At 35.8% G+C, this 20,875-nt stretch overlaps 1 protein-coding gene across 1 annotated transcript in view; it reads right to left on the bottom strand.

Moving 5' to 3' along the window:
* Positions 1 to 20,875, bottom strand: part of RGS7 (regulator of G protein signaling 7) — a 227,026-nt gene that overhangs the window by 24,919 nt on the left and 181,232 nt on the right. Inside the window, exons 9-15 of the mRNA XM_085219651.1 lie at positions 16,847 to 16,921; positions 16,230 to 16,328; positions 15,427 to 15,488; positions 14,081 to 14,191; positions 13,475 to 13,600; positions 5,448 to 5,634; positions 1,839 to 1,928 (exon numbers count right to left, since the gene is read on the bottom strand). Coding sequence (XP_085075777.1) covers positions 1,839 to 1,928; positions 5,448 to 5,634; positions 13,475 to 13,600; positions 14,081 to 14,191; positions 15,427 to 15,488; positions 16,230 to 16,328; positions 16,847 to 16,921 — 750 coding nt within the window. The remainder of the gene's footprint in view (positions 1 to 1,838; positions 1,929 to 5,447; positions 5,635 to 13,474; positions 13,601 to 14,080; positions 14,192 to 15,426; positions 15,489 to 16,229; positions 16,329 to 16,846; positions 16,922 to 20,875) is intronic.

Below are 20,875 nucleotides of genomic sequence, written 5' to 3'. Positions count from 1 at the left end.
GCATCATCAGCATCAATTCTTTGGTCCTAAAGAAGCTGTGCATTAAGGAGGATAGGGAAAGAGAAATTATTATTGTTTATTTTTCCCTGTCCCCAATTACAAAAATGGGACAAATGCTTTTCTAGTAAAAAAAAAAAAAGAGAGACAGCAATGAAATCCATTATTCTTAAACTATATCAGGCTTAGTATTTTGGGAGGCAATGGAAAAAGGAACAACATCAAGCAGGTTTTCACAGATTCTTTACTACACATTAAAAAAAGAAGCAAATCATTTCATGCTTCCTAGTGTAAAAAGCATGGCTCCCAAAGTTCCATTCCTCCATGTGTGACTGTGGAGGTCAGCAGGAAAGGGACTAGGGAGGAGGGGTTGTAATTAAAGTAGATTATAAATCTGACATTCCTAGGAAAATTCACAAACTGTGATAAACAGACTTTTAACTGTCAGGTTAGAGAAGCAAAAAGGGAAAGGAAGGTTCGGTGAGGGGGGAAGGAGAAGGATGTCCCATCAGGTTTACTAGTCTTCCGAGGCAACAAACTTACCACATTGCGTGTGAATTTCTCAAAAGATGTTCGACGATCCAGTGTGTTTTCCAACTTAAATTTAAAATAAAATTAAAAGAAAAAGGAGGGGAAAAAGAAAAGCAAGAAAAAATGGAGTAGAAAAGGACTGATGAAACAATGGACTGCAAAACAAAGTTTGTATAAATAAGGAAGCAAACATAGGTATGAAGCTGTAATGGAACTCTGCAAAACAGCAGATGGGCAAAGCAGATATAATATTTGACAAAAATCATTTTTCATGGGAATCAAAATGGTTTGATTAAAAAGAAAAACTGAAAATAAAAAGAAATAATGAAGTGCACATCTTGTGTTAATGAACTGACAATCACAAACTTAAGGACTTCACACGGACAGTTGTAGCTTTCTGGTATTTTCAACATTTCTCTCTATATTGGATCTTCAGAAATCAATGTTTGAACAAAAAACAAAATCACACAGTACTTTCATATAATTTTAGGTTGTCATTATAAACAGTAGAATGCTACGATGTCAATAACTACCTCATTTCGGCAATGACAGGGTCCTGATTTTGCAAGCACATGGCTCCCAGGTGATTCTAGGAGATGACTATTTAGAGCCCTCTAATAAAATTATTTATCATTATAGAATTCTGCATTGCACAAACTGCTCCACATACTCTGGGCTGTGCCTTTTCGGGAATCAATTCCGAATCTGGGCTTTTCTAAGCAAACATTACATGCCAATACATGAGCCTCTGATTGTACAAGTGTGACATGATCAGTCTTTCAAGTCATATTTCTGATCTGTTTGAAACTATTCATGTAATAATAGGGAAAGAAATAGGATTAGGAAGCCCCTATTTTTATAGTTGGAATCAGAAGTTATTCATATAAGTGAGACTGTTTCTAAACACATTCTGTCGATTTTACAGGTGGAATAAAGAGAACAACAGTTATTACATAAGCAAACTTGCAAACATGAAAGACTATTCTTCTGGGATTTTATTTTATTTTTTAATGTATTTGTAAAGCACTTTGCAATTTAAGGTGCTTCATAACAGAGAAAACAGTACAATATGGGATGTAAAAATAAAAATACGTTTTGCTAGAATAACTTATTGCAACATGCCCACATGCAGGATATATACACATATATGTATATTGAACTCCTGTGTATATGTGACCCTCCAAATACGCCAAGTTGGTCACCTACCAGATATCCAGTTGCACTGGCACAGGGGAGAGAAGACTGAGTATTGTTGCAAACATAACCACTGCTTTGCACAGTGGCAAGACAAAGGCAAGATGGACCAATACCTTTTTCTTGGCCTGTAGCAGCTCCTGGTAGGCACTGGATCGTATAAAACGAGGGTAAGAATCACTTTTCATCAGTTTGTAAATGTGCTCCTGAAAGGAAAAGAAGGTGTTGTTACTCCCACAAAAAAAAGATATAGGTGAAACAGGAGGCAGTTGTATATCTTTAGCCAGGTACCACTACTTAGAATAGGCAGTGTTATGAGGTAGGGTTAGCTGAGCTTGCAGTTTCTCAGCTAAAGATGAGTTGCTTTCTGTTGTTAAACCAGAAATTCCACTTATTTGTTACGTATAAAGGATATAGCACACCTTCCTTAAACTTACTGTCCCTATTTTCTTACAGAATTATTTTTTCTGAGAATTTACAACTCAGTTCTATCTTAAAGCCCAGCTTGAAACCTCCCTTACATCAGTCAGTTCAGTTAAGCGACCACATTGCTTAACTCAAATCCTATCCCATCAGACTTTCTGAACTCATTTCTGGAGATGCTTTTCTGACTTGATATGCTTGAAGAGGTGGTAGGTTTCTAATTTAGCACTACAGATAAGTTCTTAACCTAGAGAGGGTGTCCCCTGGCTACTCTTGGAAGCATTATTTGAGAGATGTTTATTCTGCTACCCAGCTGATGATATAAAAAGGAAAATGCACGTGCAAACTGAAAAAACAGTTCCAAGCTAATCGAATTTTCAAGATATTTATTCTTCAGAGACATATAAAAATTTGATAGCACTAATGGAGAAAGAAGTGACACAGGCAGTTTATGGAGCTTTTCTTCTCAACATTCTCATCTCTTTAAAATAAATTAATCAAAAAATGAGGAAACAAATGGAAAAAAAAACAACACTAAAAATCTGCAACATAAAACATTTTATAATCTCATTCCAGTTATAATGTTAGGAGAGGGATTTTTAGGAAAAGCAATTTGAACAGGAAATATTCTCACAAAAGTATTTTAAGAAATGTACTGCATTGTGTTAACTGTTTTCATTTTCTTTTTCACTTAAGCCCTACCTTCTACCACAGGAAACTTTAGCAGAGCAAACAGGAAACAGTAAATAAACTCTACAGTAAATACTGTTTTTGAGGTTGGTACTGCATGCAATTAATGAATAGAAAAAAACCACCAAATTAAAATTATAGTGATGTAAAATTAAAGCTTTTTTTTTTTTTTATCTTAGATTTGTTATTAACTCTAGAGAATGATTCTAAGTGCCTTTCATTGTGCTTTCTACACTAAGCCAAGAAATTCTGGCATATAGTCAGAACTCAGGCTTGTTCATTTGGGGAGTTTTAATTCCATTCAGTTTATACAAGAGCAGCTGATTCAGGCAATTGAGAGCAGAAGGGAGACTTTGGTACTGGCGTACAGATCAGTGATGATGGGCATTAAAATGCTACCCTATAAAAATCTACCCTATAAAAACAAGACTAAATTAGGTTGCATTAATATTGTTAATGTACAATAAGTCAGGAATTGAGGATGGATATTATTTAGCACAATTGGTCTATTTTTACTTTTGTATCTCTCTCATTTGATATAGAATCCCACAGTACCATCTTTCAAGTCCAGAAATGCTTTTCAAAGCATTTTAAAGCACAATTAAATGACTTGGTGTCTGCCAAAAATGAGTTGTTAGTGGTCCCTTTCCCAAGAGGCAGTGCCCCACTCCTGACTGAACTCTGCCACTGCAGGTGGGACACAATGAGAGGTGGTAAAGCATCAAGCTGGAGTTGGGCCTGCCCCTTTTACTCTGCAAAATGGATCCTTCCTGGCTCGAGCTGTATGCTGAACTGCATCAAATACACAGAAGCCTGAATGCAGGTAAGGATTCTTTCTTGCATATGGACAACATACTTTACCTCTTTTAGAAACTGAAGGGGAGAAAAAAAAGAGGAAAAAAAAAAAGAAGTAAATCTGGAAGTAAAATGACATTGAAACTTTACACCTATTTTTATGAAACAAAAATTGGACGCTGGCAAGGAATTAATTTTTCCTTTTCTGACTCAATTGCAAAGAAGTATTTTCCTTTCAACCTCTGAACTTGCTAGAGCTTTTATTTGAGCAACCTGTTTTTGCTGTATGTTAAATTCCTAAATCTCCAGTGGCTCAGTATATGTAAGCAAGACCCACTTGTTTGGCTTATTAAAATCAGTATGAATTATATAGTGTTTAATGACTATATTATTGTTACATCATAGGTTGCTATTATAACAGCAATATGGGAGCACACAAATTTTCTTTCTTTTTATATTGGTAGAATTATTTGTCTTCCTATTTAGGGCAGAGGCACTTTCCCAAAAAGTAGAAGTACTGTCAGATTCAATTTCCCTTCTGCTTTGAGGGTCTTAGAGCAGTATGTCCTGGCTTCCAAGTTGATGGCCTAATAATCAAGCTGTAGAAAATTCTGTAGGGATATGATCTCAATCTCTCCTTTTGACACCATTTCACTTTGCATTAATAATTAAATTTTCATCACTAGGCTGCTTATGAAGAACAGAGGGTAGGAGTAGTTCTACAACTTTTGTTGTGAATCCAGTTATTTCTGTTGCATTACTCAGAAGTCTTCAAGTATAAAATATTAATCTATGAGTCAAATGAAATTTCATTTACTATTTAAGTGCTTGGTTGTTTTTTTTTTGTTGTTGTTTGTTTTTGTTTTTTTTTGGGGGGGGGGGATTTTTGTTTATCAGTTTCCCCTGAGGAAAACAGAAATTTGTATTTTACTGCTTTAACTTATGCTCCCTTCTCAAAAAGTAAGCATCTTCACAAACTAGCTCTGAATGAAAGTATCTTTTGATTGTGGTATTCAAAAATGTACTAACTCAAACCCCAAAAAGCCAGATTAGACATTTACAGACCGTTCTTTACTTCTGTAATACTGCTTATCAAAGAACACATCCTTAGGATGTTCTGTAGATGATAATTTAAAACAACATCCATGGAATATGATATTTCTGCATAAGCCATTATCAAGTTTTCTTCACAAGTCATATTTTCTTCATGATGAGAAGGCTCACTATTATAAATGACAACAGCAGTTTTGGATGAGCACTGAGAGAAAAGATACTGAGTTTGTATAAAGGGAAGTCCTTCACAGGCAGATCTTGAGAACTAGAAATTGATGCATACCAAACCCAGTTGAAGACACTGGATACAGAAGTTTCATGAACAGAATTAATCATAGAATCATAGACTCGTAGAATCCTTTGAGTTCAAAGGGACCTTTAAAGGCCATTTAGTCTAACTCCCCTGCAACGAACAGGGACATGCACACCTAGATCAGGTGGCCCAGGGCCTGATCCAGCCTCACCTTGAAAGTCTCCAGGAATGGGTCATCAACCACATCACTGAGCAACCAGTGCAACCACTGGGTTCAGTGCCTCACCACCTTAACTGTAAAAGATTTTTTTCCTTATGTCTAACCAAATCTCCCCTTTTTGAGCTTGAAGCATCCAGATGCAAATAAATGTTACACATTTGAATTTCCAAAATATCGATTTGGGAAACAGAACATTACTGTTTAATTTTCAAATATATCTTCTTTTATGCATATGCATCTCAGTAGCCAATATTGTGTTTCAGATGTCCATAAAAAGAATTGCAAACTGACCTGAGCATCTTCAAATGTGTATCTTCCAGGGTCTTTTACATTCTGCGTGGTTTTGTCATAACTTTTTGAATCTAGATTGATGGCACTGGGTGCACCTGGAGCAAGAAATTCTTGCCAGATTTCTTGGACACGAGCAGGAACTTCACGGATAGGCCTCTTCTTCAGGTCTTCTACTGCTAACCAGAACCTATGGCACAACACATCATCTTGACTTCCAGCTCAATATAATCACTAATGAAATGCTGACAGTTTTCTTTGCTCTTAAAAAAAAGAGTAAGGCAACTAAAAGTTTCATATGAAACGCATGAAAATAGGTAAAATCTATCAATTTATTCTGGGATCAAAACTGGTGCCTTGTCAGGCAATCCAACTGTCATAAAAAGCAATTACAAGCCTAGATAAGAGAGGTGAGAAATGCTTCATTTCTTATGTATGTGTAGCTTTCTTAGGAGGTTTTCATTTAACTGGAATTAAACTGAGATTTCATTTCACCTGAGTCACAAGGTCTTACATCACTTATAAACTTATTGCTTTTGACATTCCTTCAGAAGCTAATAAGAACTTATGCTCCTGATTATCTATGTAAATCTAAGTCCTGCTAAGCTATCAGCCAAATAACTGTATTGACAATATTGCTACTTTTACTCCATAAATTATGTATATAAAGGAAAAGCATTTCTATAATTTCATTTATTTGTTCAGTATTGCATTTCTAAATTTATTTATTTTTTTTTTAACTGCAGCATTGAACAGAAGCACCCATTCCCCTGCTGCAGAGCAAACCAGCATCAGGCAACCACAGTGACAGCCATTCTTCTCATTCTAGAGAAGGATCACTAGAAAGGGCTTGATCAAGATGTGATCACAGCCAGCTAGCTATGAGCTTTGTTATTCTGTTGTTATTTCCTATTAGAAGCTCTTTATTGTTACCTCTCTTACAGCTATTTGGACTCTCACTGCACAAAACTCAAATTAAATCAGGATGTCATGCTTATGTGCACTACAGAACCCTTACACTGTTGTATTTTTTTTCCTCAAAGAGCTCGATTAAAGTATGATTTTTATCACGTTACATAATGCAACCACTGCAAAAGATATAACTTTTCAGTATTGTTTTGACATGGTTGTCCCTATGAAACAAGTCGGCTGAGTTAACTGTGAAACAAGTCAGATTTTTACAAGGCTGACAGCTAATTTAGGTGGACCTTTAAAATGTGGTTCAATCCTGTTTAAAACATAAAATCAAACTGAAATCTCCTAGCTTTGTCCAGGAGTGAATGGTTGGAGAGAGGAACTGTGGATGGGTGTTCAGGTAAACAAAATAATATCACACTAAGTAGAAGTCATAATTTGGTTACTGCAACAACACATAAGAGACAGTAAAGCACTGTAAAGAAAAAGAGTATTCCTCTTAGGATACATTCTTCAATTGAGATAATTTATCTTCTGGGCAGTAATTAATCCTTCAGTTCTGTTTCGAAACTGCTTTATAGCACAGATGGAAGGAGCCCATGTTCATGGCTTCCAAGCCACCATAGTCGGTGTCACACCAAGCTGACTATTTTAGGTACTTCTGCAGCTTCCAGTTGCATAGTATTTATGCACAGCCTCTCAGTCTGTTAATCCCATAAAATTCTCCAAGAGATAAAGAAGTAATATTGTCCCAGTTTCACAAATACATTAATAATGTACAGTGTTTTCTCCAAGGTCACAAGGTCTGTGCCAACACAAAAAAAAACTTTAGTTTCAAATATTCTGAGTAGAACCACATATTTGTACGATCTGCGATATGAATTGAAAATAGTTCTGCACAAAGCCCACAGATATATTCTGGGAATCTGACGGCAATGCAGTAAGTATAAAGGCCTCATAACTCAAGTTTAAAAACTGCACAGCTCAGAAACTCTAACTCAGTTCACTCTGTCAAATTTGGGCAACCTACTTTGGTTTCCTTAAGCTACTTTTAATATTTGCATCTAAAAGTGCATATCCTGCAGTGCCAACCCCTTTAAACGCATCTTCTGGGACTGACTGATTACTCATGTGTATCAAAGTCAGGTAAGGAATAGAAAAATGAAAGAGAAGGATGTTCTTTGTAAACATACATTTTCTATCACCCTGCAGACATCCTGAGTATCTAGCTCAAAGCTGTCACATTCTTGTTTGTTCCTTTATATGACTGCCAATATTTCTGAAAGTCACTACAAGTATGCCTTAGGATGCTATTTTCTTTTTCAAGTAAACTGTTTCCATACAGTAGGTTATACTCAATTATAGAAAAATAGATGGGAGATAAATTGGACTTCTTTGTGTTAAACAAGAAGCTTCCAATACGGAATAGCAAGGTTGTATGGATACATTCTTAGAGGCTGAACATCAGATTTTCAATAAATTAATTTTATTCCACCCTTCTAACATTAGCATTTAAAAGCTCTACTGGAAATGTGAGGCTCTAAATATAGAAAACACTTTAAAAGCATGAAGAAAATGCTGATTTCTGCAGTATGCTCCATCTAAGAAGCTTATTCACAGTCAAAACCCAGTTCACTAATTTAATCTACTTTTCAATTTCTTAATCTACGTTTAAGAGAAAATGCTTACCCTCCTCCCACATAAGAATTAAAGTAAAATATGCAAAATTAGGAAAAGCCAAAAATGAGGCTGCTACCTCTTGTATTTTCTAAAATAACATTTCTGAATATCACATGGCTACCAAAAGCACAGATTATTGAAGGAAGTGAAAATGGATTCTACAAGATCTCAGCAGAGGCCTCGAATCAAAAGATGCACCTGTCCTCTTTTATACCTCTGCCTCGCGGGCAAGAGCTTAAGCATGGAAAAACTCCAGTAGCAAAGGGTATGTCTGCAAGAGTAAATATACAAAAGGGGAAGAGAGGATAGAGGGGATCCCAACTGCATTTTCTGGACAAATTTATGCACATACTTGGTTCTACACTTCACAGAAGGAACTAGAGCTTTGTCTCTTTCCTTGGATAAAACTTGAAAATCCTGTTCATGTAGGTTAGCTTCAGTCATGGAGATCCTCACTAGAGGTTGCTCAATACCATTTGAATAGACAGTCTGAGGGCCAAGGTATAAACCTTGCTGCTTTGTTCATCCCAGCATTTGGGCTGTGTTATACTGGGTCACAAGCCAGATGTATGGCTGAGTGAGAAGCATGAGAGTTGTACCTCCAGCCACATAACATGATAGGACACATGTTGAAAGACATCTGGGGCTTATGATCTCCAGCTGGAAAACTTTCAAAGTGTGGGTGGCCATGCCAGATATATAGCACAGCTGTATCCCAGCTTCTGTCCCATTAACTGACCTAAATGTATGAGGCAGCCAACAGCAGATCCCAGATTAAGCTAATCAGCTATATTTAGCCCATAGGAACATAAGAACACAGAGGAAAAAAGCTGCAGAGATTCTCAACAAATGTGTAAGAATTAAGCAACATTGAGAAAGCAAGGTGGATTTTCCATGGGCTTTGCAACCAATGTATGTGTCACAACAGGTCAGACACAGACCTCAGCACTTTCAGCAAGACTTTAACAAATTGCATTGAGAAAAACAGCTAGCATTTTTTTCTAGCTGCATGAAAGATTACTCTTTGACTCCTAGAAACCACCTTCTTGCCAAATACAACTTCAAACTTCAAGATTTGTCTTCTGATGCAGAAATTACAATATTTTGGGGACTTGGAGTTTACACTTCTGACTGAAACAGAAGTAAAGCACAGGCAATTTCAGCCTCAAAGATTACATTTTGGCCACATTAGAACACTTTTTTGGCACTTAGAACAAGGTCTCATAATCAACAGTATGAGGAATAAACACTAGCAGTGCCTCAAAGAAAGTTTCCTTACCAGTGCTTCTGTTCAGATTTGCTAAACTATTAAGTACAGTTAATTCTTCATTATACATTTATAACTTCCCTGTTAGTGAAGATTGGTCATCAATAACAAAGAGCGACAAAAGAAGAAAGTGAAACAAGCTGGATTTAGAGAAAGAACTTCGCTTCTTGCACTATTTTCCCTCTAGTGCTCTAGTAAAAGTACTGTCATGCTGTAATTAAAAAAATTACCAGTACCACTGGAGTAAATAAAACATAAAATTAAGCACTATGACTGAAACAATTTGTGGGCAAAATTACACATTTTGGTAGTACTTTTTAATTCATTTATTTTATAGGACATAATCACAGCATTGATTTCCAGTGTAGAACATTTTTATAGCAATTTAGGAGTCCATGATAAAAATTTCACATAATCTCAGCTTGCAGAGCTCTGAGCACATCAAACTTCATTGGGAGAAAACACTTAATTTAACTAACTTCTCAGTCCCTCACCTTTCTCTAAACAGATAGAACTCAGTGCCTCTTTTCCTTAACTTGCTCATTCATTATTGAAGATAGTAAATGAGGATCAAAGGAAAGGGCAACAGGTCCAGTGGCTTTTGCTTCTGTGTATCGAGGAAGATGCTCTGTCACTGCCCTCCATTCATTAACCTGTGAGGCTTTTGCAACTTTGGAGATCACCCCTACTGCAGTACTGCATAATAGACTGTGACAGGCTTTCAGATTGGCAGCACTGAAACTATTTAAATCTTCCAATCGTTGGTAATTCCTACAAAACAACCACATAGAAGCAAACGTACAGTTCACATGAATGCTATTTTTCCAAAAAATTCTGCTGCATTGAAGACAAAAGAAGGGTAGGGAGAGGAATGGAAATTTTCTACAGAGATGAAGAAATTCAGTTTCCAGGTGCCACATTTCCATAAGATTCATTTCAGTAGGTTATTCTTTGAAAATCTCCTTTCCCATGCTTGAACTGCCTTGCAACTGAACTCAGCAGCACTGGATCATGCCAAAACTTAAGTCTCATGAATTCTGAATATTGGTCACCATGTTTGTAATATGTAGTGGGAATTTTTATAAATTATCCAAACTTCAGCTGTTTGCTCTCCTGTATTGAACTGTATGCAAAGTGATCCATTCAAAACAGCTGCATGATAAGGAGAGATTACAACCCGTAGATATGTTAGGTGAATGAAGAATCCATTCTGGCTGTTAGTAAAACACAATCACATTGCAATTAAGCTGCCATGCTGATAAACCTTATCGGACTTTCTAAAGAGCTCTTTGCTAAATGATCAAGCAGAGCTAGATTCATGAGATGGCTTAGAGTTTTACTGGATATCTCCCTCAGAAGGAACATTCCTTTGCTACCCTTTACAACACCCCTGGAGAGGGAAATACTATTAATTTCAATTTATAGGCAAAGAAAGAAAAACAACAGAGAGAGACAGAAAAAAGAAGTAAGTTCTGATTGCATTCCCCATGATTGCACAGTTCTTAGTTTTAACTCATGACTCAAGTTTCTTTATCCCTGTTCTGTTTCTCAAAACACAAGCTATATCCTTTAAGACTCAGGTTCTCAGCCAGTTTAGGCACTCTCAGTTCAAGTCAATGAAACAGTAATACTGGAGCATTTAACTACTTAGACAATCACACTTGAATACAAACGGTGTATCTGGTAGACTTAGCAACTGATTCATATTTCAGGCTTTTGTGATTGTTTGTTTTGAAGTGAGGTATAAGAATTCTAATCAATTAATACTGAATCTCTCTGTAGTGTCTGAATATCTCTTGTACTGTACTGGGATTTTATATTCCTTTTGCTATTGGTGAATGAGAAGTGGTACAGATGACATTTGACAAGATGGAATATAGAGAAAACAGTGGCATACATGCTTATGTACTATATACAGCCTGACTCATCAATCGAAATACTGTTATTGGTTCCTCTGGTAATACAGCTGTATTACCTCCCTTGAGTTTAATGGCACTTATTGATTATGACTGTAGAAGGATAAGAGCTAGCTACTGACTTGAATTCACACTGTTACAGTAGGAAGATGTGAATGGAAATAAACATTTTGTTCAACGTGGCTGTCAATTCAAAAAAAGAAAAAACTAATTGCTGTAGTGAGGTTAATAGCCGAGCAAACAGACAGGTAGTCTTTTAAATTTAAGGTTTCTCTAACAATAATGCTTGAAACCACCATGCCTCAAGTGCTTTTAATTTTTCTTAGTGTGACCTGTAATATTTTTTTCTCATATACAATGAGTCTTACAAATTCATGCTTTGTAACCTGATTTTACTGTTTGAGCTTAACTGTGGATTGATTTCCCCAGCTTGAGAATGCATAAATGTAATTCGGAGCTTGTGAGACAGTTTTCAGTTAATCATCGCAGAAAGCCCCTTTAAAGTAAGAATTTGATCCTCTGCTTGATTTTTCCCAATGAAGCCTTTAAGCTCATATTCACTACTGCTGCTAGGTATTTTATAATACCAATGTAAAAATCTAGAGAGATAGAAGAGAAGATGGCATGTCAAGGAATCAGCTCTGAACAAATTTCTCTAGTGTATTTTTCTGGATCAGTCACTTGCAGTTTGCCTGTGGTTAGTGTTGTAAATAGGATTAGAGAAAAGAGCCGGGGATTATGTGGGTAACACTGCAGTTGGCAGAGAGACAAATGAATCACAGAAACACACTGAAACTGCAGTACATACCAGGCTGGATAGGTTTATGTTTGAACAGCTGCTCTGCATAAGGAATTGCCAGAATGTTTTGTGAGTGAAAAAATGATTTTTTCCCTCTTTGAGTATCATGCTGACTTCACCACTGGATTTGTTAATTAACAAAAAATCTGTATATGTCACTAATGAACTTATCTGCATAGAAATCAGGCTATATTTCCATGTTTGAGCCATATTTCCAGAGGGGTAAAGTAAAAAAAGTGATTTGGGTAATATAAGGTACAGAGTAGACAATATACACTTGTGATGCAAAGTTCAGAGTATGAACATGGTCAGCAACTTAGATAAATCCATCTCTCTTTATTCCGTAGTTAATTCTAAATTAACAACAAGGAGGTATGTGCAGTTATTGAGCATTTAAGGAATCAACACCACAAAGTGCTAAATGCCTTTTGTAAAATACTATGTAAAGGTAACTCTAATGCTGTGTAAAGGAAAAGGAAAGGTTATACTGCACCACTTAGGACTAGGTGCAGGCACACATGAAAAAAAAAAAAAGTGGTTCTGGAATTTTCTAAGTTTTGTAATGTAAGCAAATAGGATTTTATATTCCTTATGCTATTGGTGAATGAGAAGTGGTACAGATGACATTTGACAAGATGGAATATAGAGAAAACAGTGGCATACATGCTTATGTACTATATACAGCCTGACTCATCAATCAAAATACTGTTATTGGTTCCTCTGGAGTAATCCCTGCCATAAGACTTCCTCAGAACAGCAATACTAAATATGCTGAAAGCCAATGGATGGAATATGATTTATTTAAGACAAAGAATATTTCTCTTGAAATATTTGAAATAGTACTTTGAATAATCTTTTTGAAATAATACTGCTTATATACATATGTGATTTAAGATTCATACACTAAAAACAAATTTGCATTTTGCAATTAGTAAGAAATTTGAAAGGTGAACATCACACTACTTCTGTTGTGTCTGATCCGTATGATCTTCATGGAGCTTCTCAAAAGACCAAGAATCCACATAAATGGGACCAACAGTGAAAGTTTTAATTTTTATTTCTAAATACTTTATTTTTTTTTAACAAATTTTCTTTAAAACTTTACTTTTTTCACAAAACCAAACAAAATGAAAGCTACTGAATAGGTTTTGAGTAGGTCAGTGTTTTAATGCTGTATAATAGAATGAGCTAAGAGAAAGTCTCTTATGTGGGTATTTGGACCAAAAGTTGAATATGAATGGGAAACTATTTCTTGTGAGTCTCTGCTAACTATATTAGTTTTTCTCTCAACCTAAGTATAAAAGCAGGCAGCAATCCACATGACTTGACTCCAAAAGATAAGATACAAGATAATTTTTGATTGGATTGAAGTCAAGAAAGAATATATCATCCAAAAATATTAATAAGAAAATAAGAAGTATCTTAGGAGCTACTAAAACATAAAGTATTTCACCTTAAATTTTCAGAGCTGAATTCTGACTCCAGGAACTTGAGAAATTGCTCTCTTCCCACAGGGTCTTTCAAAGCTTCATCCATGCCAAATCCCCATCGTTTCACCCTCTGCTGTCCTGGCTCTTTGCTACAGGAAAGGAAGCAATAAAACCCACAATCAGCAATACTTCAGTGTTTTAGCGCTCTATGTACAGAATATAGTAGATAAAGTCCTAGAGCTCAGCCAAAATTTCTCACTTTCCAGATCGCTCACATCAGTGCAAAGTTCAACAATGAGTAACCCGACTGTTAGCGCTCAGACAGGATGAAGATAAAATGCATTCACTTTTGCAAAAGAAAAAGGACTTCCAACCAGCAAATGTTACCAGATTTCAAAAAGTCATGGTTTTTTTCTCGACACTGGAAGCCTATAGACTGGTTACTGTAACTTTACGCAGATTTATTAATCCATAGCTCTTCACATGTTACGAAACTAAAGCTAGAAAGACCAAAAGGATATTGCATTTACTTTTGCTTCAGTACTTTCCTTCGATACCTCTTTCTGTCTGAAACTTTCACATTTCAAGAGAAGCACCCTTCACTCAAAAGACAAAAGAAAAATATATACCTTGCTTCCAGTTCCCAGAAAGTGGTGTCATCAGATATCCAAGGGTTTGAGGGATCAGGGGGCACAAGAAAAGGATCATATTCCAAATACTGCTCTGTATAAGCTAATAGACTAGGAAAACAAGAGCACCAAACATTGTCATGTCAGGAGGGGAGAAAACCTTATTGTGTTATCCAGTGAAGAAGCTACTGTGCCTCAACCGACCCATTGTAACCAGGTATATGTGCATTCCAAAACAACCTACAAGCTCAAGCTAAAATATGTTTGCTCTGCTTTAAAATAATTAATGATTCCATTGACACCAAACTTGTGGATCCTCGAAGAAAGAGAGTGCTTTAAGTCTTTCTTATCAAGAGCTGAAATAAAATAAATTACAAACTTTCCTAATATGTCCAAAAATATCCCCAAAAAACACAAAGCTGTTTTTTTTCAAAAATCTTCAGGGTTCATGAATAGGTCTGAATCCCTGAGCAAACTAAAAACTTCTTTATGTTTTGTTCTGTTACTTTATGTCTCCCACGTTCTAATTCCCACTTTCTTTTTGCCTAATAATTCTTGAAAATCATTGAAAAGTGAGGAAAAATATTAGTTGTTGTTGTTTACTGCTTACAGTGTACTTAGTCTGGTCTGTAATCTCTACTGTTCAGCAAGCAGAACACAATGCATGTGAATACATAAATATGTATATATAAACAAACACATGTGGACACACCTATATGATAGGATGAAGACATGTTTGGTTTTATTTCCTTCAGTTGATCTTATGCAGCTTAATCTTTCTGCAGTTTTTACTTTATCCATGTACTTCATGATCCGTAAGGTACAGCAGACATTTTCTTTACCTAAACTGAAGGTGAACTCCTTAGAAAGGAGCCTTTTTGAATGGTTTGGTCTAGCCCCTTACTTGCATATTTTGTTCCAACTTGGAAACAGATTCCTGCTAGTGTTACATGCTCTTGTTGGTTGTAAGCTCAGAGCCATTTTGCTCAAGCTGAGAGCTCATCACCCTGCCAGCTCTATCAATCAGATCCCTTGCTTTGTCAGTGATTACCCTTTTGAAATATCAAACTATAACCCTAGACCTATTTCTAGTTAGCCTCCCTGTCAATGCAAGGGGAAACTTGAGAACACTTGGTCAGAGGCCACTACAGTGACTTGAATTTATCAAGAATATCTGGGCCATTTTTTATCAGAAAAAGACTTCATACCTCACACTTAAACTCTCTTCAGTTATTTCTGTGACATGAGTTTTCTTGCCTCTCTTTCTTTCAAGCTATTTCATGCTGACATTTTCCCAATAGTTATCAGTCTAATTGAAAAAACAGAAGCTGTAACAATATACTTACCTCTCTGCAACTTTTGACATTTTTAATCGATGTCTGTCTAATTGCATTTGCCAGTGTTTAATCTGCAAGAAAGGAAAGCAGAGTGTTATGAGTAATTCATAACATGACTCTATTTCCATAACTTTTTTATTAGGGCTGTAATTTACCCTGAGGCACAGAAAAGAAGTATATCTGAAATAAAACAACACTTCATCAGTGTAGTTCTAAAATAAATGGAATTTTCCATCAAAGAGAAAGATTATACAGAGGCAAAAAAAAAAAAAAAGACCCAGTGTAACGTGTAACATTTTCCCTACAGGTTCATCAAAAGAAATTCAATTAGCCTTTTTTAGATTTTTGAAGAAAGCTACTAACTCTTCAGACATTTACCTTCTCCCAATTCTAATGCCTCAGGAAAGATTAATGAAACATTAACAATAGATAAATGTGTGAACCCATATATGCACACAATGAGAGGTTAGTGTGCCCCCATAGCTCAAATCAGAGTGTTGAAAGGAAGAGTGATTGAGCAGTCTAATACTAAAGGAGCTAATGGGCTGAGCTATGCAAAGAACCCGCCAACTGGACTGTTTCTAACTGCCTTCAACTGTTTCATGTGAGATATAAAACATGTCACGTTCTGTCTCATTAATTTTAATAGAAATTACATACCTAAGTCCATATATACGGTGCAAGGAAAAGGTCTACTAAGAATTCACAGATCTACTCTGAACATACTTCCCAGGTAGGACAATTTTTGGTTTACTACCTACTTTCTTAAGAAGTTCATTTAAAAGTAAATGCTTGTAGTTATTTTTTCAAACCTCTTGGTGTAGTTCATCTTCTGTTGGAGGCTTAGTCTCTGGTACTGGTGTGTGAGTAGGGCTGTGACTTCGGATGTCATTTTGTAAGCCATAGACAGACTATGCAAAAAATATGGAACAATGATAGTTGCTTTTAAACACCATTTTCTACATTAACCCACAGTACATAACTGGAATAAAGTGCTCAAGACTTTATTCCAGATCACCAGCTTCTAAAAAAACTGTAAATAAACCAATGTGCTCACATAAAATTTTGTTTCTTTTCATTAAAGGTTGCACAAGAAATACTACTGTTATAGTTTACACTGCAGTTTTCATTTATTTTTCCTTAACTAATGACATAAACAATTTATTCAAACTACTGAACAACATGAATAACATATGCAAAAATGATTATTTTCATAATCTCTGAGTATTCCTCCAAACACTTTCTTATGTGACAGAATTTATTATTAGAAAATTTGTAAATACTAATTAATTTAAGAGCTTATTAAGTAACAAAATATGTTCATGTACTCATTCCTGCAGCAGTAATAAAAAAATATTTTAATAAACTACAGAATTTCATGCAATAAATTACCTCCATTTCCTGCTTCTTATATAATAGCAGTACTTACCTTTCTTGTTTTATGTGGATTTCTCATTCTTGAAGACTTTTTTATATCCACTTCAGTAGTGTTTACACATCCAGGCTATTCAAGAAAAAGAAAGGAAAGCACTAGTTTCTTTTAATTCATCTTTCATAACTTTCTTTAAGTACTAACTCCCTGTAGAAGTCCATTTTTTTAATTCATTTCTGGAAGCAACTAATAATTGTTATTCTCTCGGGTGAGCTTCACCTATTGATTTTAAGGGGATTAGATATCCCACTGGGTGTGGGAAGTAAAAAATCTACTCTCTAGTGAGAGTACATTCTTAGTGAAAGTAGGTTGGCTTGTTTTATTTTTAGTGGAATTTGGAATTTACTTGCCAGACAAAGTAGAATTATTATCACACTAAAGGCAAAACCATCAGGACTGCTCCAAAAGTAATGCCTCCTGTTTTATTATGTTGGCTCATGATATCAGAGGTGGATATTGATGGTATGACAGTCCAAGTTGAACCCTCCCATCAACATTCTGTTACATGTTGTTGCCATGTGACAGACAGCGGCAGAGGGGCAGTCTGACAAAATGGTATCTGACATGGAAGTACGAATGGAGCAAAGGTGTGTCACTGAATTCCTTCAACCAGAAAAAATGCCATTCATGGACCTTCATCTATGCATACTGAACATTTATGGAGATCAAGCAGTGGTTGTGAGCACAGTGAGGTGGCGGGTGGTGTGTTTCAGCAGTGACAACAGCAACAGTGGGTCACCTCTGTTAGCATGCGAGCTCCTGTTCAATGCTGGTAAAAATGCACAGCTAATGGTGGTGATTACATAGAAAAATAGTGTTTTGTAGCTGAGAATTTGCTCTAATTATTGTTATTGTGCTCTTTTTATCCATTGTAGTTTCTATGGAAATAAATAGGAGACATTACTTCAAGAGTAACCTACATGTCTTCTCATCATTCTGCAAAACGCTTGATAAGGTGCAGGTGTAAATCTTCACAGAAAAAAACTTTTATATCTTTCTTATATTGACAGAGCCAAGAAACAAATACATTTCATTAAACAGGACAATGGTACTTTATCTCAAGAAACCTATTTCAAATAACAGCCTGATTTTAAATGCAATATTTTTTAAAAATTACACTTTTTTAACTGTAAAGTACTACAATTATATGTATTTTATTCATATTATATTTCAAGAATAAACAGTTCTTCATTACTAAGAATATACATAGGCACTGGGATAATATCAGGACTGGATCTGTGTAATGTACCAAGAATACCATTTTACTGCAGAATTTGCATGCAAATGCATTCTTATTCCTTTGGATTGGTACAGAGCATTAATAACCCATTTACTGAGACATTTTTTTCCATGAAAATATAATGTCCATAAAATTTAACATTATCCATGTTACATAAGAGGAACTGTATAAGTTCATTGCAGGGTACATTTGAAATTTTGTGGGTTTATTTCTTTTTCCTATAGCAATCAGTACGCTGTATTCAGCACTGCTCTTCTCTGCAGATCTGTTGGCAATAAATTCTTCTACACTGTTTTCTAATGTTATTATCACTGAAACAGCTCACCTTGTGGCTTTCCACAGTAGGGAAGGACAGTGATTTAACAATATTTTGACTGTGAGTGTTGATAGATTAACCAATGATTAGACTGTCAAGAATCACTGTTGTAACTACACTGTTGTAGTTGGGTTGGTATTATTTAGGGGAAATAAAGCTCTACCCAAAGATATTTTCATCTTTTAATTATGTAATAATGAAATAAAATGTAACAAACAACATTTTTTCACCACACTAGCATTTCTTCTATTTAGCAACAAAAGTTAATTGAGTGCTAAATCTCAGAATAGTTTGTAACTCTCAAACTCAACAATAGGTTGAAAAGTACAAAATTCCGTATGACAATCAATTTAAAGCTGAAAGCAATTTCACAGGATAGTATACTGAGATACAAAGTTAAAAAGAAAACATTATATCTACTTCAAGATTATGGCAGCAGCTGGCCATGAAGACTCGAGCTTTTAACAGTATTTCAGCCCCTGAAAGCAGCTATTTGAATAGCAGGCACACTTACATAAGGTACAAACTGTTACAGGTTTTTTTTAGTTTTCAGTTATGGTTTGTTAAAAACATGTCTTAAAACAAAACTTAAAACTCATCTGAGGCATCTTGTTTTGAAAGATTTCAAGTCCACTAGCAATGAATTGGCATAACCAGATCTAGCACTTTGACCAGGTAACTTACAAGTTCTGCAGACCGATGACAACAAGAAATTCTGGGAAACTTGTAGGATTGAAAGAAGGGCAATGCCTGCACTTTTCAGAAGGAGACCCAATTCAATAATGAATTTCTACAGCATCAGGTAGAATCTTACTGAAATCTGGCTGTTTACAACCTCTTGGGGTGATGTTATGTTGCTGTTGCACAGCAGGAGTAGCAGCAGAATGGAAAATCAGGAAGCTTCATTGAGCAGGGGAAGGCAGTGAAAGGCACTATCACAGTACTATCACAGGCTAGGGTAAAAGGGGCTTAGCAGATATGTCACCACTATTACAAGAGTGTTCTCATAATATGATTCAAATTATAGCACTAGAAGAATCAGGGTCATAATTTGTACTTTATTCTCAATTAAAGAATATTTATTAAAGTGATTCTTGATATAAGTTTTCTTGTTTCTGTGGTGCTGCCACACTTCATCTGTCAGTACTTAAGAATAAATACCAAACATCTTTTCAATTAAAACAAAAATAAAAGGTTGCATCATTTGAACATCTTGCCAAAGTAATCCAGTCTTTGCTGGAAAACCTTTGCTTTGCTGGACAATGTTTCATTTTATTCATATGCCCCTATTAACATAATAAGTATGTCTTTCGATACAATTACATCCAGCTGTGTTTTGTGTTGTTTTTTAACTGGGCTACCATAGTTAAAATAGTGAGATGCCTGTCAGAGTGCTCGGCTGCAAGACTCCCATTTAGTGTGTAGTATATAATTTCCATACTAATGCCATAAATAATTTTCAAACAGACTTCCTGGAAGAATTGAAGCCTATTATATAAAAGTAAATAGAATGCTTATTTCTTCCAAGACTAATATACTATATGAAAACAGTCCCCCATAGTCACAAACACATAGGAAGCTCTTGTGACCTTGCTGAAATTGTCATACAGCAAGATCATAACCAGGATAGAATTAGACCCCTATCTGATATTAATAAGATGTCTGAAATACTGACACATATTTAAAGGAACCTGATTTTATTTTCATCCATCAGCTGACTCACTCTCAAAGTATAAATGACGCTGTTAATTTACACAGAATCGCTGAGATTGGAAAGGACCTCAAGAGATCGTTGAGTCCAACCTCCCTGCAAGGCAAGGTTCCCTACAATGGGTTGCACAGATAGGCATCCAGATGGGTCACAAATATCTCCATAGAAGGAGACTCTACATCCTCTCTGTGCAACCTGTCCCAGTGCTCCATCACCCTTCCCGTAAATAAGTTCTTTTGCATGCTTTTATGGAACTCCCTATGTTCACATTTTAGGCCATTGCTCTTTGCCCTATCACTAAACACCACCAAGAAGAGCCTGGCTTCATCCATTTACCTCCCACCTCCCTGTAGATTCCTATAAACACTAATTAGATCGCTCCTAAGTCTTCTTATCCCCAGGCTGAACAGACCAATGACAATAAATTCAGTGCTGAATTGAAAATTTACAGATAAATATTTAAAAACAAAAAAATAAAACCCACAACACATATTGAAGAATTTATTTATTCCTACTTCAGTTATTGAACAATCACATTAGTATGAATCCCTGTCAACACTACTTTCTATTGATACTGTATAGGAGGCTACATGGTAGGATTCCACTAAGAAACACAGCAGAAGGATGAAGCTTCTCTTTCTTTGCATCACACGGCTGGTGGAGTGGAAGACTTTATGTGAATCTGACCTCATCTGTTGGAATAGAGTGGGAATTGCCTGCCTGTGTTGCTGCTCTGTAGAAGCTGAAGTAGGAGTCAGC

Source organism: Meleagris gallopavo, chromosome 2, assembly GCF_905368555.1.
Source record: "Meleagris gallopavo chromosome 2, MGAL_WU_HG_1.1, whole genome shotgun sequence".
Classification (NCBI taxonomy): Eukaryota; Metazoa; Chordata; class Aves; order Galliformes; family Phasianidae; genus Meleagris; species Meleagris gallopavo.
Note: the sequence above shows the minus strand (reverse complement) of the source record. Positions and strands in the feature narration are given on the sequence as shown.